Raw genomic sequence first — 26,753 nt, 5'->3', positions numbered from 1 at the left:
TACCCGCCAGCCGCAGTGCGGGTTTTCACACCTTATTGTCCCAAACCCATCACATTAATTATGCATTCCCGGGAAACAAGTCGTTTCCATGGCAGAAAGGCTCTCATTTGCCCAGCATGCGATCACCTCGCCAATTCATCACACCGGGCACCTTATTTAAATTTAGCTGCTCACACACCTCATTGTTTCCAGCCCACAACTACTGCATGGAAGACAGACCCCAAAAGGCAAGAAGACTGCAGCCCTCAGGTTTAGTGACACGTCCCTCGAGTGCCTTTTGGACACCGTGGAGGCATGCTGCGATGTCCTCTACACCACTCTGGCCACAGGAGGGGCAGCAGCATCACCAATCCAGCAATGGGAGGCAGTGGCAGTGGTGGTCGGCGCTAATGCCCTGCAAAAGAGAACAGCCATCTAGTGCCACTACAGGATGAATGGTCTCATCTGTTCTGTCAGGGTAACTCACTCTTCTCATCACTCTGAACTCACATACTCACAAACCTATCACACATCCACAGGGATCTCACACCTCAAGGGACAACACTGCTAACTCTCACACACCCTCACATCTCCATCAGGGTCATATTCCATTGAGCATACATCCTCATTCCTGTCCAAGTCTCCACTCATCACACAAATATTCCATGCAGTGCCATGCGTCCTGCTCACACTCTCTCCACCTGTTTTCATGCAGGAGAAGCCTGCTGATATCAGCAGGGAGAGGTCCCAGACCGGGGGTGGAGTGGCCCACCTTAGGCCCGTCACTCACTTTGGGGAGTGTCCCTTCGGACTGACTGGTGAAGACATGGACCATGCCTGCAGTGACGGTGAGGTCGGCGGTGAACACCCTCGTGAAGATCCTGCACAACATCGTCCCTCTCTCAACGCAACTGTGAGTGCTCTCTCTCCTGCTTTTGACTCTGCTGCCATGCACTTATTATCTTTATTTCGGTTCACAGGGAGTGGCCGACACCCTCAGCCAGCCAATCCCTCAGCTCCACCCATGTCCTCAACTCCAGCAAAGAGGACACCTTCTCCATTGAAGAGATGGAAATAAACAGCCTGGAAGACAATCACAGCGATTACCCACACCCCCTACCAGCGCAGAGACCTAGGTGTAGAGCAGGCTTAAGTTCAAAATCTGGTAGTCACTGCATGGACACGCATCAGCAGCAGGAGAAGATAGGTTCAGCCAAGCTCTCTGGCACTCGGAGGACTGCTGGGGAAGAGGTATCTATGAGGTCCAAGTCCGATGACGACCTCTGGGTTAGGCCTTCCAACTCAACCTGGGTAGTCAGCAGAGGCGGGGGATTATCACACAGAGCCGTTGGAAGCTCTCAATGGAGTGGCACGTGAGTCGGGGGAATGCATCTGCTTACTCTCTGATGAAGTGGTACCTACATGTGCGTGTATAGAGGTTTCATGGGGAGGATGGCAGATGCCATGGAGACTCTGGTCCCACAGAATGCAGAGATGTGCGCAGACCTGCATCCCATCCCAGAACCGTGGGTGAGTATCTGCAATGCGAGAGGGAAGCGGGGCACCTCAACATCCCTCCAGGTGCTCCATCTCCTCAACAAGGCAGGCCAGGGCCCTCAGGCACCCAAATGCAGGAGGAGAGGCAGTTGCACACCTCTGGGTCACTCAGGAATCTCAGAGGCTGTCCTCTCCCTCCAAGCCCCCTTTACCTGTGTCACTATAGAGAAAGCAGGCAACCCACAAGTGATTCTGAAGGGAGAAATGTGTGTGTAACAGGGCCTTTCGGAGCCTCGTGCAAGCATTCACCCACGCATGTGGATCCTCCCCATATCACACTCACCTCAATGTCCTGAGCATTTTCAATGCTGCCTGTTGGGGTTCACTTTCAGTTGTCCATCTGAGCTGACCTGTATCTCTGCCCACCCACTGATCACACTGCTATGCAGCACCTGATCTCACCCACCACGACTCATTTCACTTTTGATTTGTACAGCATGGTGCTAATTCAGTTTTACTTTCGCTTCCCTCCTCCAGTTACCCATTTCCTCTCCCCCATCACAGTTGACCCCACTGGCATCACCTTTCACCTCACATCTGTGACCTAGAAGCCACAATCGTTTTCCTTCGGAGATGTCCAGGTGAACGTGCACGTTCCCTTCCTTCCCGAAATTCCCACCCCCAACCACATTAACCTCCCCGCCCTCCTCCTTCCCACCCCTAGGGACTGTGTCTGCCTCCGAGTCTCCACCAACCACCCTCGCCATCCTTTCTACCATTACCGCTGAACCCTCACCCTCCCACCCTACTGCTTCACTCTGCCCTTGGTCATTCTCACCATTCCCTCATATCACACCCACCCTGTTTGCTCCTCAGGAGGCAACCAAGGACCCATCAGACCCCTCCCTTGCACATTCATCTGGATATCCCTCCCCTCAGGACTCCTTGTCCTCCAACCCCGAAACCCTCCCCACTCCTGATCCCTTCCCCCCCAGAACCCATTCCCCCTCCTGGACCCACACCCCCTCCAGAACCCCTTCCCCCCACTCTGGAACCCATCCTCCCCAGAACACCTTCCCCCGACTTAGTACTCCCACCCCACATTCCCCCCCTCCCTGTTTAGTCCCTCCCTTTTCCTGACTCCCTCAGACACCTTTACTTCTTCCGCCACCCTTAGTTCTTGCCCCCTCCTGACTCCTTCCTCGAGCCTCACCTCTTCCTATAGTCTTACTCCTTCACCCTTCCTGACTCCCTTAGACACCCTCACTTCTTCCTCCAGCTTTACTCCTTTCCCATTCCTGACTCCTTCCTCCACCCTTATTTCTTCCTCCACCCTTACTCCCTCTGCTCGCTGCACTCCTTCCTCCCCTCTCCACACACCTTCCTTCCCCTCTCTGCACTCCTTCCTTCCCCTCTCCGCACTCCTTCCTTCCCCTCTCTGCACTCCTTCCTCTTCCTGGACTCTTTCCCCTCTCCACACTCATTCCCCGCTTTGAACTCCTTCCCTTACACCTTCCATGCACCCCCTACACCTACCTTCCCAGTTGCCATCTTCTCCACCGTTACCCCCTCCACCCCCCCATACTCCCTCCCCACTCCCAACCGAACTCGCCCGACACTTCCATTCCCCCCCCGCAACACCTTCATTCTCCCCTCCCAACTTCAACCCACCAGACACCTCTTCCTCTCCCAGTCAATCCTCGCCCTTCCTCTCCCACTCCCTCGAACGTCATCCATTGTGAGCATCAACGGTAACTATCCAATTTCTGTGGGCTGCTTCGCAGCAGAGCCATGTCCATGAGAATCCACCCAGCATACCATAGTCATTCCTCCAGTGTGCTGATGATGCTGAGCTCCAACATCTTCTGCTCCTCGGATGTCCACAATGTGAGCAAGGTCCTGGTGGTAAATCCCGGCTTCTGCACGTCATAGTTGTCAAGATGTGTTCTGCACTGGTGGGTTTTCCCCCCGATGTGGGCGGACAATCCAGCGGGGAGGGATGAGTCCAGCGGGCTGGCCTTATCATGATATACTGATGTATTACAATGAGGTTCCCAATGTCTGATGGCGAGGAACCCGGTGCGCCATAACGGGCTGAGTGAACGATCACAAAATGGTTTCGCAACGTTGTGAAACCAATTTTTTGCTTTCTCGCCGTATTGTCTGCTCACGTCACCGAACACACCTGATGTCAGCGGGCACAGACCATTCCGCACAGATTATACTGACTGGCCTGCAGTTACTGTATTTATCTTTACATCCTTTTTTGAACAAGGGCATGACATTGGCAATTCTCTGACACCACCCACGTATCTGAGGATATTTGGAAGATTATGGACAGTGTCTCTGAAATTTCCACTCTTTCTTCCCCCAGTATGCTCGGATACATCTGAACCAATCCTGGTGACATGCCAACTTTTAATACAGCTTTCTAATACTTCCTCTTTATCAGTTGTTAGCTTATTCAGTATCTCAACTACCACCTTTCACTACAACTCTGGCAGTATCTTCTTCCTTAGTGAAGACAGATGAAAAATATTCATTTAATACCTCAGCAATGCCCTCTGTCGCCATCTGTAGATCCTGTGTTTCATTCCTAATCAGCCCCACACCTCCCCTCACTACCCTTTTATTAGTCACTTACCCATGGAAGACTATGGATTCCCTTTAATGTTAATTGCCAGTCTCTTCTCATACTCTCTATTTGACTCTCTCATTTCCTTTCTCACTTCCCCTCTGAACTTTCCATATTCAGCCTGATCCTTGGATGTATTAACAACCTGAAATCTGTCATGTACCCCCTTTTTCTGCTGTATCTTACTCTTTATCTCTTATGTCATCCAGTGAGCACTGGCTTTGGTTGCTCTTCCTTCCCCCTTTTGGGATTAAAACTCACCTGGACCAGGGCCACCTCCTTTTTAATGGCAGCCCATTGTTCCTTTACAGTTTTGCCTGCCAATCTTTGATTCCAATTTACCTGATCCTACAATTATGTAATTTTATTCTAGATTGTCCTTTGTCCTTTTCCATAGCTAACTTACGCCTGACGAGACAATGATCACTGTTCCTTAGATGTTCTCTTCCTGTCACTTGACCCACCTCATTCCACAGAAACAGAAATGTCCCCTTCGTCTTTGGACCAGAAACATACTAACATAAAAAGTTCTCCTGAACACACTTCATAAACTCTTCACACTCGTTGCCTTTATACTATTACTACCTCAGTCTATGTTAGTATAATTAAAGTCCTCTATTATCACTATGCTTTGGTTTTTGATCTCTCTTTATTGGTGAAGATCATCATCATCAGCAACTTGCATTTATATAACACCTTTAAAATAATAAAGTACCCAAAGGTGCTTCACTGCAGAGTTATAAAGCAAAATTTAACATTGACCCACGAAGAGATATTAGGGCAGATAAACAAAAGCTTATTCAAAAAGGTAGGTTTAAGGAGTGTCTTACGGAGGAAAGCAAGATGAAGAGGTTTACGAAACTGAGGAAATTCCAAAGCTTGGGGCCTGGGCAGCTGAAGACAAGGCAATCTATGGTGAGTGATTGAAATCAGGGTTGCTCAAAAGGCCAGAATTAAATGAGTGCAGACATCTTGGAGAATTATGGGGCTGGAAGTAATTACAGATAGACAGGGATGAGGCCATGATTGGGTGGCCATATACAAAACATAAAGAACAGCAAAGGATGACTAAAAGATTAATAAGTAGGGAAAAATTAGAGTACGAGAGAAAGCTGGCCAGAAATATAAAAACTGATAGTAAGAGTTTCTATTAATATTTTTAAAAGAAACAAATTAACAAAGTAAGCATTGGTCCTATAGAAAGTGAGTCTGGAGAATTGATAATGGAAAACAAGGAAATGGCAAATGAACTGAACAGGGGTTTTGCATCAGTCTGCACTATAGAGGATACAAGTAACATCCCAGAAGTAGCCGTAAATCAGGAAATGGAAAGGAGGAACTCAGGAAAATTACAATCACCAGAGAAGTGGTACTGAGCAAATTGTTGGAGCTGTGAGCTGACAAGTGCCCAGGTCCTGATGGACTTCATCCTAGAGTCTTAAAAGAACATTCGAATATACGAACAAGGAGCAAGGAATAGGCCATTCAGTCCCTTGAGCCTGGTCCGCCATTTAGTAAGATCATGGTTGATTTGATAGTAACCTGAAATCTGCAGCCCACATCCCCTAATAACCTATCACCCCCTTGCTTACCAAGAATTTATCCACCTCTGCTTTAAAAATATTTAAAGACTCTGCTTCCACCACCTTTTCAGGAATAGAGTTCCAAAGACTCATGACCCTCTGAGTGAAAATATTTCACTTCATCTCCGTTTTAAATGGGTGACCCCTTATTTTTAAACAATGACCTCTAATTCTAGATTTTTCCACAAGAGGGAACATCATCTCCACATCCACTCCGTCAAGATCCCACAGGATCTTATATGTTTCAATCAAGTCACCTCTTACTCTTCTAAACTCCAGCGGATACAAGCCTACTTTATCCAATCTTTCCTCATAAGACAATCCACCCATTCCAGGTATTAGTTTTAGTTTAGTGAACTTTCTCTGAACTGCTTCCAATTCATTTACATCTTTCCTTAAATAAGGTGACTAATACTGTACACAGTATTCCAAATGTGGTCTCATTGGTGCCCTGTAGAGCTACAAAGCATGACCTCCTTACTTTTGTATTCAATTCCCCTGGCAATAAATGATAACATTCTATTAGTTTTCCTAATTACTTGCTGTACTTGCATACTAGCCTTTTGTGATTCATGTACTAGGACAGCCAGATGTCTCTGCACCTCAGATCTCTGCAATCTCTCACCATTTAGATAACATGCTTCACTTTATTCCCCCTGCCCAAATGACGATTTCACATTTTCCCACATCATACTCCATTTGCCAGATCTTTGCCCACTCACTTAACCTACCTATACTTTTTTGTCCTCCTTATGTCCCCTTCACAGCTTACTTTCCTACCTATCTTTGTGTCATCAGCAAATTTGGCAACCATCCCTTCATCCAAGTCATTTATATAAATTGTAAACAGGTCCCAGCATTGATCCTGTGGCTCTCCACTTCTTACATTCTGACAACCTGAAAAAGACCCATTTATGCCTACTATGAGGGGATTGTCCTATGAGGCGAAATTGAATAGACTGGCCCTATATTCCCTGGCATTTTAAAAATGAAAAACAATCTAATTGATTGTAGAAAATTCTTAAGTGGCTTGACAGGGTCGATGCTGAGCAAGTGTTTCCCCTGGCTGCACAGGGAATCTGGAACACAATGTCACAGAATGAGAATAAGGAGTTGGCCAGTTAGGACTCAAATGAGGAAACATTTTATCACTCAAAGGGTTGTGAATCTTTGGAATTCTCTACCCAAGAGAGCTATAGTTGCTCAGTCATTGAGTTCACTCAAGACAAATGTTGGTGGATTTTTTAGGTAGTAAGGGAATGGATATGGGGATAGTGTGGGAGGGTGGAGTTGAGGTAGAAGATCAGCCATGATGTTGTTGAATGGTGGAGCAAGCTCAAAGGGCCAAATGTACTTGTTATGTTCTTAAATAACTGAAAGTAATTCCACTTTAATGCACAGCTAAGTCTAATGATGACCATGAAACCACTGTCAATTGTCATAAAAACTCATCTGGTTCATTAATGTCCTTGAGGGAAGGAAATCTACCATCCTTATCTGGTCTGGCCTGCATGTGACTCCAGACCCACAGCAATGAGGTTGACTCTCAAATGCCTTCTCAAGGGCAATAGAAGGCAATAAATGCTGGCCTAGCCAGCAATGCCCACATCCCACCAATGAATAAAAAAAAACTTTGTAATTAAATTGACATGACAAATGCTAAAATATATATTGGTGCTTTCTGTTTTCTTTTTATCAAGAATGTTCACTTTGGAGTAATTTTGTGTTGTAAAATGAACATGATTGATTAAAGTACCCCTAATGTACTGCTCTGACCTCTTGAGTTACAAATGTACTTCTAGTCTCCTTAACTCTTTGTTCTCAAGCTCTGCCCAAGTCCAGTCACCTCAACGTAGCATGCGAACCTTAATCAAGCAGAGCAGGCGAGTTCAGAGTAAGGTAGGACTGGAGAATAAGCATTAAAACAATGGACCTTGGACATGGCAAAGTGGAAAACGGATATTTGGAAAGGCTGTGGAGCAATCACAATTAATGAACCTGGACTCAATAGATCTGGAAAGTGAAGGATTGGGGTAGGTTGGGAAGCAAGAATTAAATAAATGCATTTTTGCTTTATTTTAGCAAACAATCACCAGTTCCCATATTCTTTGTTCAGAGAGAGAGGAAGGATGACAATTGCTTTAAAACTGAAATTGCAAAGCTACTACTAGCTCTTTAAATTTCTGCTATATTAGAAAAACTTGTAATTGCATTTAAGCTAAGATGTTTTGCGTTAATATGCAAAATAATGAACAGCATAAAATATCTAAACAGTTTGAGCTAGAATTAAATCAAATGATATATAAATATCGATCCTACCTTGTTTATCTTGTGCATTTAAAGGTGCCCCATGTGCCACAATCATTTTAACTATTTGTTCATTTCCTATGCATGCTGCAAAGGATAAAACATATTCCCCTGATATATAAAAAGAGAGAAGTATTAATTACCACAACTTTTAAGAAAATGTGGAAGTGACTTTCAGAGTCACGGTTTTGCAGAAAAACGCCTCTGACTATTATCACCATGTAGCATTTTTCTTTAACACTGCTCACTGCAGAATGAGAATGCTCCAACAAATTGATACAAATCGTAAATGTGTATGGAATTTGTAGTTTCTCACAGAGATCTGCTCAATGTGGCAGAAGGTGAGGTTAGAACAATTAAAAACAAATTCAAAGAAGGAATATATCCACATATAAAGTAGTCTGTCTGTTTCCACCAGTGTTGTAGAATCCACCTTGCAAGTGCCCTGCAGCTTGATGTGACCTGTTCTGAAACCAGGTGAATAATCTGTTTTCTCTGTGTTGATATAAACTGCTTTTGTTTGTACCACAAATTGTGTTCGGTACTCCATCCAAAGTTGGAGCAATTCAGGAAGGCATAGGTTATGATGAACACAAAAACAAAATTCAAAGAAAGCCTAACCTGTCAATCAGAAGGCGCTTCCATTAACTCAAGGTTCTTCCCATTCAATTATGAAAATATGACATTAGAAATCCAAAAGAAAATTAAAGTGAAACTGATTAATTTGAAGGAATTGTGGAAACTTGTGTAGCAACAGTTATTTTGTATTCGTTTTCTGAAGAGCTGACATGTTGGATATTGTAGAAAATTTGCACCGCAGCATATGATACTTGTTAAAATGAAATGTTTTTCAATATTTTGAATGGCCTTTGATTGTATTCAGGATGAATAACTAATTCTAGCTCTTGTTGTATCTTGCTGTCTGAATTGGTGACACATTTTGCAAAGGGAAGGGGAGAGCCAGAAGTCATGGTCCACGTAGGAACCAATGATGTAGATAGCCAAGGTTGAGGCCCTACTGTGTTTCAAGAGTTAGGGAGGAAGTTAAAAAGGGGGATCTGAAATATAGCAATCTCTACTTGCTAGTGAATATAGGATCAGGAGATAAGTATGGTTGAAGAAATTGTGCAAGAGACAAGGTTTCACATTCCTGGGATCTTGGGACCAATTCTAAGGCAGGAGAGACGTGTCTCAAACAAATGGAGGAATGGACACTGGCTACAATGAATTCAGGAGGGATGGTGAAGGGAAAAAAGGAGCAAGTGTACAGTGATCTAAGATTGATCTAAGATACTGTTACAGTACTAGAAAGGGATGATGCACTTAAGAGTTCAAACACAGAACAGGGTTGGAATTAAGGAACGTTACAGGAACTATTAAGCTGCTGGATATATACCATAAGCCACCAAAATGTGAAGAGGAGGTGGAAGAGCAAATTTGCAGGCAGAATACAGAAAGATAAAATAACTTTTATTGATAATGGGGACTTCAATTAACCTAATAGTGTAAAGGGCAATTGCTGAAATATGTATGGGAACCTTCTTGATCAGTATGTTTCCAGCCCAATGAGGAAGAAAGCAGAGCTGGATCTATTTCTGAGGATTGAAGTTGGACAAATAGAACATGTTTCAATGGCAGACCATTTGGGTAACAGTGATCACGATAACATTAGGGGCAGAGTAGTTATGTACAAAAATAAATCAAATGTGAAAATACTCAACTAGGGGTGGGCTCATTTAAGTGAGTTGAAAAGTGACCTGGCCCAGGTGGATTAGAATCAAAAATTGTAAGGCAAAACATTAAGCAGCAATGAGAGGACTTCAAAGAGCAGATAGTTCAGGCACAAATTTGACACATTCCCACGAGGGTGAAAAGAAGTACATTCAAAGTTAGAGCTTTTTGGATGACTAAAGATATAGAAATTAAAGTGAAACAAATAAAGGAAGCTAATGATAAATGTTGGGGTCATAGTTCAGTAGAGAACCCAACTGAATACAAAAAGTACAGGGGAGGACTAAAGATGAAAATAAGAGGGGCAAAAAGAGTATGGAAATAGATTAGCAGGAAATATAAGAGGGAACCCAAAGGCCTTATGTAAACATATAAATAGTGAAAAAAACAATCAAAGAAAATGTGGGCTGATTAGGACTAAAAAGGAAACCTTGTTATGAAGACAGAGGGTGTGGCTAAGGTACTAAATCAGTGCTTTACATCTGTCAACACTAAAGAAAATGATGCTGTCAATGTCACATTAAAGAAGGAAGTAAAAGAAACATTGAATAGGATAAAATAAGTGTAGAGTAGGTTCTTAAAAGGTTGGCAGTTCTTATAGAAGAAAGGTCATCTGGTATGGATGGGATTCCGAGGGAAGTGAGAGTGGAAACAGCGGAGGTTTTGGTCACAATCTTCTAAACTGCTTACATACGGGAGTAATACCAGACGACTGGAGGATTGCAATGCCCCTGTTCAAAAATGGAGGGAGATATAACCCAGCAATTATAAGCCAGTCAGCCTTACATTGTTGTGGGGAAATCTTTAGAGATATTTGGGACAATTTTAACTTCACTCACTTGGTAAGAAACCCAAGGGAGTATGTGGAATGTTGAATTGACACCCAACCAAATTACAACAATTTAACCTCTCCAGCAAGTTGGAAAATTGACGCAATCAGGTGCAATGTTGCTTTTACAAACTGCCTACTTTTTCTCTCCATTGAAGTCTGTGACTAATATTGGGCAGGGTGTAAAATTAGCATTCTACCTGTTTCCCACCCGATGAGTTAGTTAAAGCTTCTCCAATTAATCCAGGACAAAGTTAATTGCATTTGGAAAAATATAGATTAAGAAATGAAAGCCAAAATGGGTTTGTTAAAAGCAAATTATGTTTGACTAACTTGATTTCAGCTCTTTGCTGAAGTAAGGGAGAAGGTGAATGAGGGTAGTGTAGTTAGTGGCGTGTATATTGACTTTCAAAAGACATGTGATGAAGTACCACATAATAAACTTATTAGCAAAGTTGAATCTTATGAGGCTGCATGGATACAAGGCTTAGGGACAGAAAGCAGATCATACTTGTGAACAGTTTCAAACTGGAGGGAAGTGTGCAGTGGTGTCCCCCAGGTGTCTGTGTTGGGGCCATTGCTCTTTTTGATATATATTATTGACATGGTCTTAGATGTCCAGGGCATAATTTCAAAGTTTGCAGATGACACAAAACTTGGAAATAGAATAAACAGTGAGGAGGATACTAACCCACATCAAGAGGGTATAGAAAGATTGGTAAAGCAGATAGACACATGGCAAATGAAATTTAATACAGTATGAAGGAATTCATTATGGTAGGAAGAATGAGGAGAGGTAATATAAACTAAATGTTATTATTTGAAGTGGCTGCAGGAACAGAGAAAATTGTGGGTGTATGTGCACAAGTCTTTGAAAGTGGCAGGATAAGTTGAGAAGGCTGTTGAAAAGGCATACAGAATCCTTGGTTTTCTAAACAGATGTGTGAAGTACAAAAACAAGAGGTCATGTTAAACCCTTGTAAAATACTGGTTAGGCCCCAGCTGAGTATTGTGGCCAATTATAGACATCACTCTTTAGGGAGGATGTAATTCCTTAGACAGTGCAGAGGTGACTTACCAGAATTGTATCAGAAATGAAAGACTTCAACTGCATGGAAAAGGCTAGAGAAACTTGGGTTGTCCTTACAACAGAGAAGGTTAAAGGGAGATTGAGCAGAGGCATTCAAACTCTTTCGGTCCATTGATTGAGTAAATAAGGAGAAACTGTTGGTAATCAGAGGGCACAGGTTTAAGGTAATTAGCAAATGAACCAGAGGAGAGATGAGGAAAAATTATTTTATGCAACAAGTTCTGCTCTGGATTGCATTGCCTGAAAGGGTGGGGGAAGCAGATTCAATAACACATTTCAAAAGTGAATTGGATAAATATTTGAGAAGAAAAAAAACTGCAGGCCTATGAGGAAAGAGTAGGGGATTGGGACTAATTGCATAGCTGTTTCAAGGATCAGGCTTGGGAAAATGGTCTCCTTCTATGCCATTTCATTCCTTGATTCTTAGATTCAAATTAGACTTCTGCTTTTTAAAGTTACCGGTGTCATTGTAAACCCATGTCTTGATGGCTTTGTGGCATATAAAGACTATTCTGTGAATTAAACTAAATAAACTGCCTCTCTTTGCATAAAATGTAACTAGCTCCATCTAGTTATGGTTGGAGGAGATTACAGGGAATAGGAAAACACAGTAAGTCACAAAAACCTGCAGTATGACTGATAGAAAAGCTCCATTACAAATCTGTAACAAAAAATTAAAGAGATGGTTAAAGTGGGAACACACTGAGGCTTATAGAAGATTAAATGGTACAGATAAAGTAAATCCAGAATATTACTTCAAGCTAAACCAGTCAATATGATAAAAGAACATAAATTTAAGAGTGGATTTATGACAGGTACTGAAAAATATTTTTACTCCTTGGCAAACATTTAGAATAGATCAAGTTTATAGAAATAAAAACATCAGGCTTATTCAAATCCAATCAGATGTTAAATTGACAAAGTTAGGGTGCCATAAGGATGTGATTCAACAGCCCTTCTCCATCCTTGATTTCACATTTTCACCAATATAAATTCTCTTAAATAAGGATAATAAAGTATTTCAATGCCAACACATTACATCTGAGACATTGGGGCAGATTTTGACTGCACCCTCTAAGTCACACATCATCCTGATTTGGAACTAAATCACCATCCCACTGTTCCTAGGACAAAATCCTGAAACCCGCCACCCCTCCCCCCCCAACAGCACTGTGGGTGTGCCTACAGCTCAGTTCAAGAAGGTGATCTAACACCACTTGCTCGAGGACAATTAGGGCTGGGCAACCTATCAGCAACTTAAAACAAAACAATGGGCGATCGCAAATTGGCAGCCCGTTTTCCATCCCACCCTTTTTTATTTTCACCAAAGTCATTATAAAAATAATGGGTTGAAGTATAAAATGAGCTGCCACTCTGTTAGCATCACTTTTACATCAACATACAAAGTCACTATCAACTCCTGAGACAGAATAATTTCTGTGAAGAAAGGATTATCACAGACACATGAACATGAGGGAATGACACAAAATAAAATGTTTCTTCCCCCTCATTCTCAATTTTCTTTCCTCCTGCCCTGAAAGCAATATATTTACTTTACATATGGACCTACATTTTTATAAATACTAGCATTCCTCCAATCTCCCTCTGATGTGGTAACTATTGAGTTATGAATTTGACTAGTTACTATCAACAGGTTATTTAATTTGTTCTCACTCCCTTTCTAATATGAATCACTGCATTAGCAATTAGGGCCCTTTTGATCTAATGCCTCCCTTAAACTGGGGATACGGAGATCAATTGTAGCATAGTATCACCACCTGAATTGGAATCAAATCTGCACTGCCATTTTATCAATCAGTGGTAGTATACATTACTCAAAACAGCAAAACCAGCACACAACACTGCTTTATTGTAAGTACAGGTAAGAAATCTTACCATACCATAATAACATCGACAGTCTTTTCCTGGAGTGAAAAACGTCCCTACAGCACGAGAATGTTTTATATCTGCATTTAGTGCCAGCAGCTCCTTAATAAGGTCCACATTCTGATTCACCACTGCAATGTGCAGTGCAGTTTCACCTGTAGACAGATCACCTAATCTAGTATTATTGTAAATTAAAGCTCATCATATAGTAGAATGTACAAACTATTATTCAACTTGATCTGTCATTTTTACTGCATGAATTAATCATTTGAAAATAAACAATTAAATTAATAATATGAATGCCTATCTGCAGTAGATAGTTATTTTAATCAAATATTATGGGCTGAATTTTCAATGGCCTATGGACATGGATCTGGAGGTGGGGGACCTGAAAATAGAAGAGAAATCCTGTCAGGCCAGCTCCATGATATGCTCCCGTCTCGAAGAGATTCTGCAGGAGTCAGGATGATGGAGGGAATGGTTACCCACCCCGTAACCAATTTCACCCCTTCAGGGCTTACTTAAAGGTACTCTCCCGACACCGACTGCATTTCCATGGGGTCCCAGTTGTATCAGGAAGCTTTCTGTGAAACATGGTGGTCTCCCAGTGGCAGACCAGGTAGCCTTCGGAGCTGGAGGATCCGTTCAATGTGAAAAGTGTCGCTGCAAGACTCAGCCACAACCTCGACTGTGCCTATTCCCTGGTGGATTTTTTCCCTGGTGGCCTCCACCTTTTTGACCCTCTTATTTACCCCTTTTGTGGCCAGTGACTGGGAATGGAGGTGTCCTCGTGCTTCTCTACATATTTCAGAAGTACCCACCTCTGATGCTGCTGACCAGAATGCCTGGAGAATGTAGCCAGGAAGGGCGCGGAAAAAGCAGAGGACTAAAGAAATGGCCAGATGGCAGAAAAGAGAGAAAGAGAGTCCACCGGAAGGAAAAAAAAGCATCAGTCGACCTCAGGCTAATGCTGTTCATCTGTGCCAGCTGCGGAAGGAACTGCCAGTCACAAATCAACCTCTACAATAGATGATGTTCAATCTAAACATACATTCTTGGCACAGTCCATCGTCTCCCAAGAAGAACAGATGCCATCATCACCTCTGAGGATGAGGCTGCTGATCTTTGACTGCTGGATGCCCTCCTACCTGCCCTCCAGATTCCAGAGCCCACCCTACGTCCTTAGTTGGATGGGACTCCCAAAGGGAGCCATTTAATTGGCCGTCTCCTCCAAAACAATCCTCAGCTGCTGACATTTTTGGGTTCCCCTGACCTGCATTTCATCCTCACGGAGGGATTGAGACACAGGAATGACAATCCTGCCCTGTATCAAAAAGTAATTCTGTGTGTTCATTGTAGCAAGAGCTTTGAAATAGTCACTATAAGTAGGAAGTCTTCAAGACACTGATAGAAACTTGCTAAAATGTACAAATCTGTAACGGGAAGCAATTGTTTTTTTCTAAAAATATTAAAAGGCTCAAATCTTCCAGTGTCCTGATTGTCAGAGATTAGATGTAAATTGAGAGATGCAGATCAGGACCCTGCAGAAGTCCGAGCACACACGCATGCACTGAAATTGCCTGGGAAATTTAAACTTCCGATAGGCTGATTTCCGCTGTCCTGACCCTCTACAAATATTTCCGACACTAAGCTCAACATCAGAGACTTGGATCAGACACGTGGGGCTTACCTTTATAGTTACCATGGAAATATTATGCTGGTTAACACATGGCCTAACTCAGTGATTAGCTAGGGCAATTTAACTGAGCACCAAAAGTGACCTCCCCCCACCATCAACCCCCCCAGTCCGATTATACCCCCCAACCCATCTTCTAATCAACCACGCACCAACTGAAAAACTTGGACCTTTAAACACTTAACTGAACAAGGCAGCTAATTGCTGTGAAAAGAGGGTGGCCGGGATTTTCTGTGCCCACTGGTGTAAGGATGAGATGCAGGTCTGGGAACCCACAAATGCAGGCAGCAGAGAAAAGTTTTGGAGGAGGCAGCCAATTAAATGGCTCCCTTTGGGAGTCCTGTCCAATTAAGGACGCTTGGTGGCATGAGCAGAAAATATGACGTGATCAGTTTCACGATGGCTTGAAACCAGTTTTCAATCATCCGCTCAGCCCGCCGATTGCAGGCCACATTTCCCACCACTGGATATCGGGAACTCATTGTGATTCATCAGCATATCATTATTAGATCAGCCCACCATAATAGTTTCATAGTTTCTACCCCCCCAACCCCACTCCCACTCTGGCTCTTCTACCCATATCAGCGGGAAAACATGCTGACGTGTTTCACAACAGCATATATAAGGCATGCACCTGGCAAGCTACATTTCGCTCGGGACTTCAAGGTCTGTTTGCCTACCTTGATTTGGTCAGCACTCGCAGTCATCAGCACCAGGCTTCGCAGACAGCACCACATCATTTTTAGGGGGCTCACGGCAGGTCTCTACCTACCAGATCAGCCATATATTGGTGGCTTCTCAATGGCTGTAGGGTAGGGTTTGCTTGGGGAAGGGGAGGAGTGACCTCCGGCAAGGAAAGGGGCTACATGATGAGGGCTATACTGGGGAAGGGCGGTAATCCAGGGTGTGTGTGGGGGCACATCTTGATCTGTGCAAATGGCCTCAAGATTGTGATGCCTGAGGAGGCAGTCTCTAGAGGAGATGAGGCCAGATGGAGGTTTGAGAGAATGAGTGGTTATGCCCCTTGAGCTGGAGTGAATGAGATGCCAGTAAATGTGTGATGGGCTTGAGTGTGTGAGTTTAGAGTGATGAGATGGTTGCCATACCTTGGCTGTATGGATGAGATCATTCATCTTCTTTCTGCATTGAATGGCCAACTACTTCTGTGCAGCACTGGCACTGATCACCACTGCCAGCGCCTTACCAAGCCAGAGTGGTAATGTTGCTGCCCCTCCTGCTGCCAAAGCGGGAGTAAAGGGCATCACAGTGGGCCTCCAGGGTGTCCAAAAGACACTTGAGGGCTGCAGTCTTCTTGTCTTTTGGGGCCATGTCTTCTTTGCAACAGTCCTGGGCTGGAAGCAGTGGGCATGGCTGTACTTTGAATGTGGTGCCTGGCGTGATGAAGCGGTCAGATGATGGTGTGGCAGGTGAATCGGAGCCCACCCACCATGAAAATGGCATGTTTCCCAGGAATGCATAATTAATGCGGCGGGTTTGGGACGATACGGCATGAAAAGCCGCCATTGTGGCTGGTCGGTAAAACGTTGTTTTTGCCGTCCGCTACAACACTTAGTGCAAATCTGAGACAATTCCACCTGGTGTGTCCTGTCTTTGCCCAACTTTTCTTGTGCTCAATGGACTTTTCTGTGGGTATTTGTGCTGACCAGTGTTTCAGCCAGGATCAGAAGTCTGAACTGAAAAATCACAAAAGGGTTGGGTCGTAGAAATCTACATGAGCAGCACCAATGTGCGCAGCATCAGTTCTAACCGGAAGATCTGGGCCAATATTCTTAATTACTCAGATATCAAGTAAATATAGACATCCCAATAAAAAAGCAAAGAAATATCTTGAACAATTCTTTATTTATTTAATATACAAATATAACTAGAGAAACAACTAAAGGAATACTAATCTTTCATTCATTTATTGGTCTTAATATGGGTTATTATTTTATGAAAACCATACTGCTGACGAGCAATCATCGTATCTAAGGTCACACTTTTGTGATATTAATTTCTGACAATTATCCGGTAATATTACACTGTTCTTTCATTGCACTGATTTAGGCTTAAATTTAGTCCAAACAGATGGAAGATAACTTTTCAATCTCTATTGGCTATTAAGGTCAACATGAAAATGCATTTGGATAGGGCAATACAGTTTCTGATACCACTGGTTACACAGCACAAAGATACCCCTAATTCAGCACTAATTATATCTAAATAGTAATTTGAGTCAGAAATGGCACAAGGAAAGTTTCCATTGGGATTTGAAATATCAACTGGATATTCTCTTCTTCTAACATTAGAACTCAGGCACAAAGTTTAGGATAGTTCACTGTGCAGGTGGCTGTGCTACACCTGACCTGGGAGTTTGATGTTGACGTAAGAAAACGTTTCACTCCCAAGTATGACATCCCTTCCTGACACTAATATCAAGTTACTTATATAACAACTTTAGTATAGTAAAATGTCCCAAGTGTTTCATAGTTTAGGACCCAAGTACGAAAAGGAGGACGCTACGGGAAGTGACTAAAGGCAGAGTCAAAGAAGTAGCTTTGAAGGAGCTTTTGAAGGTGAGGATGGATGAAGTCAGCTGAAGGAATTTCAAAGAGAGTTTGAGAGTGGAAGGGGAGGGGAAAGGGGATTTGAAAAGTCAACTCTTTGCAAGACAATAGCATGAAGGCCTTGCCATTCGACTGGATATGGGACTTGAAGCTTAACTTAGGGTCAAACAGGACATCAAGGTTTCACACTATTAGAGCTACAGTGGTCATCCGGGAAGAAGAAAGAAATCAAATGCTAAGGAGACTAATGTAAAGGGATAAATAAGAGCGGAAGGTAATGGTGTTGTCAATAATGTCAAATACACAGAGAGATCAAGAAAATGAACCACTGTCACAATCAGACAGAACATCATTTGTAACTTGCACTAGGTTGGCCTTATGCTATGGCCAAGTGGAAACCAAGGGCTGAATTTTACACTCCTCAATGTAACTGTAAGGGGTAAGCTTGGCTTGTTTGCCCTGCAGCCATTTAACAAGGGCTGTTCGTTGGCTTGAGGCAGCTTTCTGGCCTCATGAAAGACCAAGTCCTGCCTCTGAGAGCTGCCAGCCATTTGACAATAGTTTCAGCAGCAGCACCGGGTGCAGTAAATAAGCCACACTTCAAGTCTTGAGAGGGACGAGGAGGTTGGGGGGGCCAGTGTGTACAGGGCAACAGGGAGGAGAAATGAGGAAGGGGTAATACCTTGGTGGGTAACCGGCATAGGAGACCCGAAAAGGAGACACCACCCCTCCCTGCCCAGTCACCAGCCTGCCCAGTGAAAGATGGTGGGCTGGGCAGTTGACATCAGCCTCCCCACATGAAGTAAAATCCCAGTGGTGGGGGCCCCATTAATTGACCACATGAGGACCTCAATTGGCCCATGGCCAGGTGGGCCTCCCTCACCATTGGTAAAATTGCGGCCGGGGGGAGGGAGTGAGGTGTGGGTCTGGGCCGCCACTCCACCTGCCATCACCCCCACACCACCTCATCAACCCTGCCCCTGGGACACCATAAAATTCAGCCCCAGATTGAAAGGATTAAACATGGAGAGGTGGACACAAAGTGCGATAGTGATGACATATTTCAGAGCCTTGCAGAAAAAAGAACTCGGAATGGTTGGCGAGGACAGAGGAAGAAGAAAGAAAGTGACCTGTTTTTATAAAGCAACAAGTAGTATAACATTCATCGCAGGATCATCATCACTTAAAATTTCATTCAGAATAGGATATTGTGCATATATGGATCAATTTTCCTTACAACACTAACATGATATGATCCCTGTTATTTCCATTTCTGTACATGATATTAGATGAGCTTACACTGACAAAGCTGAGCTTGTAATAAAGAAAAATATTTGAAATTAAACAAAACCACAATGTATATTTTAAAATTGACTTTCTGAAAGATGGGTACATCAGTTTAATATTTTAAGCAAAGATTACAGCCACTTACCCTTGTACATCTCGCAGTCAATTGGTTCATCAATTAAGAATGGAAAGGCATTGAGCAATATAATTGCAGCTTCCTTACTGTTATATAATGCTGCAACATGCAGCACAGTTTCTCCAACAGCACCTATAACATAACAAGGTAAGATTTAAGAGCATAGATATACATCCATTCATAGTGTAAAGCAGGAAAGATAGCTTGTATAACCTCTGGAAAAGCCTGATTTCAGTTTCCTGTTGCTATCCCTATAACTGTTTGCTCTGTGTTATTCCTCTACCCTGTAAATACTGTGAATAGGGAAGAGATCTGCAAGGCACTTCTATCACCTAAGAACATATAAAAGCATTAAAAGAAAAGCTCAGTTGTGCCATCAAATCTGTTCCTTTTATAGTTCTGTACTATCAGGTCTAACATAGATAAATGTGGTGCTTGAATCAAAGTTTACAGCACAGGTGGGCACTCAGTCCATTGTATCTGTGCCAATTTATTACTTGAATTATCCAAAACAAATTCCATTATTTCGGTCTCTCTCCATAGCCAGCTATCTTCCTCTGCTTCAAATACTTAAGTGATTTTCCCTTAAACAATGCAATAGTCACTGCCTTAATAACTCAAAATTATATTGGCCTTTTTACGGCTTTATTTAACTGTATTCATATTTTCAGGGAATGATATGCCTGAACCTCTCTCTGGCCATCCACGTAGTGTCATTCCATTTAGTCTATTCTCTGCTCCTTGTTCTTTTCTTACCCCGAAATATATGACCAGACTTATGTGCATTAAATTGTATCTGTCCTTCCATTCTACTAATCAGCCTCAATGTTTGTCAAACCTCCAACTTTGTGCTGTCAACAAGCCTTGAGATTGCATTCTCTATATCCAAGTTTAATACATATACTTGGAGAACAAACATGATCCCTACGGTACGTCACTTTTAACCTTTCTTCAATTATGAGCAACAGCCTCTTAATTCTAAATCTTAGTTTTCTGTCTGTCAACCAACTTTCCATTTGTTCTGTTGGATTTTATCTGATAATAAACACCAATATTTTTCTAAAACACCTCTTATGAGCCACCTTATTGAACTTATTCTGAAAATCCTTCCCACTAAACATACTGCATTTCCTTTATCTTACCAATCTGTCACTTCCTCAAACAACTGTAAAACTGTTAAACATCATTTGTAAAATATCAAAGTATTTAATTAATATCTCCGACATTTTCCTAACCTCCACAATAAGGCTTCTTCCTTCTGTTCTACCCTCGTTTTAAATCTTAACAGTTTATATCTTTGGAGGAGTTCTATTTCATTTTATATTACCTGTAATATGTTAGTCTTTTTCATAATTCCTTTCAGGCCTTCTAAATTCCCTTTTCACCTCCCTACTGCATTTATCATATTCCGCATGAATATCTTTAATATTTTTGCACTAGCTTTATCATATACCTTCCCTTTTACATTCTGTTTAGTTTAAATCTATTTATCCATGTAATTCTAAATCTTGCCCTTTCACCTTATAGAGGCATATTTATATTATACTCTATATATCTCATATTTGAACATTTCCTCCTGCTAATCTGTTGATCTGTTTGCTCAGTTTCTCTCAAGTTAATTTTTTATTTTCATATTCATTTTTTATCTCACAGAATCATGCATTTTCCCTTTTCAACACTATTGTCTTTGACTTATTATTCTTTTCTATTGTTGCAGCAATACCCATGTTATGGTCACTATTTCTCAATTGCTCTCTTACTCATTAATTCCTTTCTACACATTTCCTGGAAATAAATCACATTGCTTGTTGGACTAGATATATATTGATCTAAGAAGCGGTCTTGGACGTATTTAAAAAAAAATTCCCTACTTTAGCCATATGTTTTTAGCTTCGTTTTTCTCTTTCTCGGGGTAGTTAAATTCACATAATATTATTGCCCTTTTTTAACATATCTGTGAACTGTCTGCAGATTTCCCCTACTGTTTGATTTCCACTATTTAATGGCCTGCAGTTCTTAGCATAAAAAATGTAACATTTCCCTTTATATTTTTCAACTGTATCCATAGGGGTGCTAACTTAAAGTACCCCACCCACCTTTGCCCTTCCTGTCTCTCCTGAGTACCATTGCTACTAGATCATATCCCTCCTTGTTACTGATTCTAATTCTCCAAATTTGTTTTGAATCCTTTATACATTCACATGAATACCACTCAGTTATGACCACATAACCACTCGATGCTGGTCAAGAAATTTACCCATATTCTTATTTTTCTGGTTTTCTTATTTAATTTTTTTAACATTCTATTCTCCTTTTATAACAATTTTTTATTTCTCATTATTTTATAGCCCATTTCCTTCTCCTTCTCCTCTGCTAGTATTGTCTCCCTATTTATTTTAACTAAGTCTTCTCCTTCCATTCCAATAAATCCATTAATTCTGCTTTCCCTCTCTGGTGCCAAATTTTTGTCTGGGTGCAGAGGCATGCTTCAGTGCGTAAATGGGCACACTTTTTATTTTGAGGAAATCCGATTTTCCTCCACATTCCTGACCCCACACCATTTTCCTCTGGCCTTCTTGCAGGTCGGGTACGCCTACTGTGCAAAACATATAAACATCTCCACCAAAGTCCTGTTCCCCATTTTACATGGGGGACAAAAACTGTATTTCCTCCAACACACCATTTTCTTCTGGAGGCATGGCATTTTGGAAGCCCCTTAAAAGCACACCAAGTTTAAGATTTTGTGAAGAAAATGGGAAGGCTTGCTGATGAATCTGGAACATTCTGAAAGGTAAGTGTAAATTGTTTTCATACCTCCAGAGGTGCTGTAACGTAGATGTGTTCTCAATGTAGCGATTCATCATAGGGTTCTGTCCTTTAAAGGGAAGTTGACCTTACATTGACCAGTCTTATTTGTTCACATGCATTGCAGTGCTCTTCCAACAAAGAAAGCACCATAATGCAGTGAAAAATGTTACGAAATATCCTGACAGCCTGTGTTGTCATCTTTTGTCATATGATTTAAATGGCTCTGGATGACAAAAAAAAATTGGTTTTGACACTTGCAAAAAAAAAACTACACTTGCAAAAAAGCTAACCACCTGCTCCCTTACATTGATTGATGGACACTCTGCTTTCACATTGAAAGCAGCACCTTCTGTTCTTTCCTTTCCAGAGGTTTGTCTATTGTTCAGACATCTGTGGTCATTATCAATACTTGGCTGAGTTTCAAGTGCTAATAGGTTTCAGCACAGGAGGTGTTCCATTCATCTGAGAATGAATTGCAGTTTCAAGAAGTTGGAACAACAGATTATCCCTTTGATGTGGTTGCTGGTTTGGTGCCACAAACGAATAGGGTTACAAGGTTTTTTCACATCGCAGAATGCATCTTTTTCTTACTATCAGTGATATGCACATGAACAGGGGAGAGACCTCATGCTGAGTGAGACACAGCCAGTGAGTGTGGGTATTGGCAATTTGGTGCACAGTGGGAATTTGGTGCATGGGTGCTCTTTGCATTTTTTCTTTGCTATCCAACTTTTTAAATCTTCAGAGAGCAGTCTTGCCCTGCTGCAGCAGTAGAGGCTACAATGGAAAGGAATGACTGGTAAGGTCAGCTAAGTATTAACTACTTTTATCGCTTATAGTTTAAGGTCTTTTTATGATTTATAGTTTGTATATTCTGTAGTAACATGGATCAAGAAAGAAGGGCCCTAGAGTAATTGATTTAAAAGGTTTAATTTAAAGGGATAAGTCATGGCAGGAGAGCTCAAAGTCGTCATGTGCTCCTCATGCTCCATGTGGGAAGTTGGGAACATTTCCAGTGCCCGGGACCAGCATGCGTGCAGGTAGTGAGTCTGGCTGCAGCTCCTGGAAGCTTGGGTTTCAGAGCTGGAACAGTGACTGGGGACATTGTGCAGTATCCGCGAGTCTGAGAGCATCATGGATAGCACATTTAGAGAGGTGTCACACCACAGCTGAAGGGACTTGAGGAAGGAAAGGAATGGGTGACCACCAGGCAGTCCAAGAGAATCAGGCAGGTAGTTCAGGAGTCCCCTGCGGTCCCGCTCACAAATCGTTATTCCATTTTGGAGGTTCCTCCAGGGAGAGCAGACAGAGCCAAGATTCTGGCACCACAAGCAGCTTGTCTGTACAGAAGGGGAGGAAGAGAGGAAGAGCAATAGTAATGGGAGATTCTATAGTCAGGGGAACAGATAGATGCTACTGTGGCCTTCTATGTGACTCCAGGATGGTGTGTTGCCTCCCTGGTGCCAGAGTCCGGGATGTCACTGAATAGCTGCAGGGCATCCTGAAGTGGGAGGGTGATAAGGCAGAGGTCATGATGCATGTTGGTACCAATGACATAGGTAGAAAGAGGCTTTGCATCAAGAATTCTGGGAGCTAGGCAGCAGACTAAAAAGCAAGACCTCTCGGGTTGTAATCTCTGGATTACTCCCAGTGCCATGTGCTAGTGAGATCAGAAATAGGAGAATAACATAGATGAATATGTGGCTTAAGAGTTGGTACAGGAGGGTGGGTTTTAGATTCCTGGATCACTGGGACTTTTCTGGGGAAGGTGGGACCTGTACAAGCAGGATGGTCTATATCTCAATCAGAGCGGGACTAACATTCTTGCGGGCAGGTTTGCTAGTGCTGTTGGGAGGAGTTTAAACTAATTTGGCAGGGGAGGGGACACAGAATGTTAGCAGAATAGGGACACATCATAACACATTAAAACAATCAAGTCAGAAGGAGTACAGCTGCATTAACTTTCAAGGGAGTAAGGCAAGGTTTGATGGTCTCTACTTTAATGCCAGGAGTATTACAGGTAAAATGAATGAATTAAGAGTGAGGATTAACACATGGAATTGTGATATAGTAGCCATCACTGAGACGTGGTTGAGGGAGGGCCAGGATTGGCAGCTGAACATTCCGGCGTTTTGAATCTTCATTCTATAGAGGGAGGGGGTAAAAGAGGAGGTGGCGTTGCATCATTAGTTAAGGAGTCAGCTACTGTAGTAGGAGAGATGATATCTTGGAGGGGACATCGAATGAAGTTTTGTGGGTAGAGTTTAGGAATAAAAAAGGGGCAGTGACATTGTTAGGGGTTTATTATAGACTCCCAGATAGTTAGCGGGAAATTGAAGAGCAAATATGTGCACAATTTGCGGAGGTGTGTAAAAACAATAACAATAGGTAATTATATGAAGTGATTTCAACTTTCCCAACATTAATTGGGATAGACATAGTGTTAAGTGGAATGGACTTCTTGAAATGTGTACAGGAGAACTTTTTAAGTCAATATGTAGAGAATCCAACAAGGGACGGCACAGTGCTGGACCTAATCCTGGGGAATGAAGCCGGACAGGTGACTGAGGTGGTGGTGGGGGAGCATTTTAGTGATAGCGACCACAACATGGTACAATTTAAGCTTGTTATGGACAAAGAAATAGACAAGTTGCAAAAAAATGTTTTGGATTGGGGGAGAGCAGATTTTAGTAAAATAAGGCAGGATCTGGCCAAGGTAGACTGGGAACAGCTACTTGTGGGGAAATCTACAGAGGAGCAGTGGGGGGCATTCAAAAAGGAAATGGGGAAGGTACAGGCTCAACATGTTCCCTCTAGGGTGATAAGAAGGAGTAACAATCCCAGGGAACCATGGATGACCAGAGATATTCAGGATATGATGAGAAGGAAAAGAGAGGCTTTTAGCAGGTACAAGGGAAGCAAATCAGCAGAGGCATTAGTGGAGTACAGAAAGTGCAGGGTGAAGCTTAAGAAAGCAATTAGAGCAAAGAGGGGATATGAAAAAGCTCTGGCTGGTAAAAGTAGGGAAAATCCCAAGATATTCTATAAGTATATCAATGGGAAGAGGATAACCAGGGAAAGAGTAGGGCCCATAAGGGACCAAAGGGGCAATCTATGGGTGGAGCCAGAGGACATCGGTAGAGTGTTGAACAAATACCTCACATCCGTCTTCACCCAAGACAATGAGGATGAAGGTATCGAACTTGGGGAGAGAGACTGCAAGGTTCTTGAGCAAATTGATAAAGGGAGTGACAAGGCATTGGAGGTGTTGGCAGGCTTTAAAGTGGACAAATCTCCAGGTCCGGATGATTTGTGTCCCAGACTGCTGAGGGAGGCAAGGGTGGAGATTGCAGGGGCTCTGACTCAAATTTTAATTCCTCTCTGGCCATGGGGGAGATGCCAGAAGACTGGAGAATAGCTAATGTGGTTCCGCTATTTAGGAAGGGTTGTGTGGATAAGTCAGGGAACTACACACCAGTGAGTCTCACGTCAGTGGTACGGAAACTATTGCAGAAAATTCTGAAGGAGAGAATCTATCTCCACTTGAAGAGGCAAGGTTTGATCAGGGATAGTCAGCATAGCTTTGTCAGAAGGAGGTCATGCCTAACAGATTTGACTGAATTTTCTGACGAGTTGACAAGGTGTGTAGATGAGGGTAGTGCAGTGGATGTAGTTCATATGGATTTCAGCAAAGACTTTGACAAGATCCCACTTGGGAGACTTATAAAGAAGGCAAATGCACATAGGATACAGGGTAATTTGATAAGGTGGATTCAAAATTGGCTTAGTTGTAGGAGACAGAGGGTGATGACAGAAGGATGCTTTAATGGCTGGAAGCCAATGTCCAGTGGTGTACCACAGGGATCTGTGCTTGGTCCCCTATTATTTGTCATTTATATAAACGACACAGATGATGATGTGGGGGGTAGGATTAGTAAGATTGCGGGTGACACAAAGATTGGCCGGGTGGTTAACAGTGAGGTTGAGTGTCTTGGGCTACAGGAAGATATAGACGGGATGGTCAAGTGGGCAGATAAGTGACAGATAGAATTTAACCCTGAAAAGTGTGAGGTGATACACTTCAGAAGGAATAATTTGACAAGGGAGTATTCAATGAACGGCATGACACTAGGAAGTTCTGAGAAACAAAGGGACCTTGGCGTGTGCGTCCAGAGATCTCTGAAGGTGGAGGGACATGTTAGTGGGGTGGTGAAAAAGGCATATGGGACACTTGCCGTTATCAATCGTGGCATAGATTATAAAAGTAGGGATATCATGCTGAAGTTGTATAGAACCTTGTTGAGGCCACAGCTGGAGTACTATGTGCAGTTCTGGTCATCACATTATAGGAAGAATGTGATTGCACTGGAGAGGGTGCAGAGGAGATTCACCAGGATGTTGCCTGGGATGAAACATTTAAGTTATGAAGAGAGGTTTGATAGACTTGGGTTGTTTTCATTGGAGCAGAGAAGACTGAGGGGGCGACCAGATCGAGGTGTACAAGATTATGAGGGGCATCACCAGAGTGGATAGGGAGCAGCTGTTCCCCTTAGTTGAAGGGTCAGTTATGAGGGGGCACAAGTTCAAGGTGAGGGCAGGAGGTTTAGGGGGGATGTGAGAAAGAACTATTTTACTCAGAGGGTGGTGACGGTCTGGAATGCAGTGCCTGGGAGGGTGGTGGAGGCGGGTTGCCTCACATCCTTTAAAAAGTACCTGGATGA

General features: G+C 42.7%; 1 protein-coding gene across 1 annotated transcript in view; it reads right to left on the bottom strand.

The window, feature by feature from the left end:
- Window positions 1-26,753, bottom strand: part of LOC121287416 (transient receptor potential cation channel subfamily V member 6-like) — a 150,061-nt gene that overhangs the window by 81,136 nt on the left and 42,172 nt on the right. The window contains exons 3-5 of the mRNA XM_041205280.1: window positions 19,234-19,356; window positions 13,553-13,693; window positions 8,014-8,112 (exon numbers count right to left, since the gene is read on the bottom strand). Of these exons, the coding sequence (XP_041061214.1) occupies window positions 8,014-8,112; window positions 13,553-13,693; window positions 19,234-19,356 (363 nt within the window). The remainder of the gene's footprint in view (window positions 1-8,013; window positions 8,113-13,552; window positions 13,694-19,233; window positions 19,357-26,753) is intronic.

Source organism: Carcharodon carcharias, chromosome 2, assembly GCF_017639515.1.
Source record: "Carcharodon carcharias isolate sCarCar2 chromosome 2, sCarCar2.pri, whole genome shotgun sequence".
Taxonomy (NCBI): Eukaryota; Metazoa; Chordata; class Chondrichthyes; order Lamniformes; family Lamnidae; genus Carcharodon; species Carcharodon carcharias.
The sequence above is the reverse complement of the archived record's forward strand: the minus strand, read 5'-3'. Positions and strand labels throughout refer to the sequence as shown.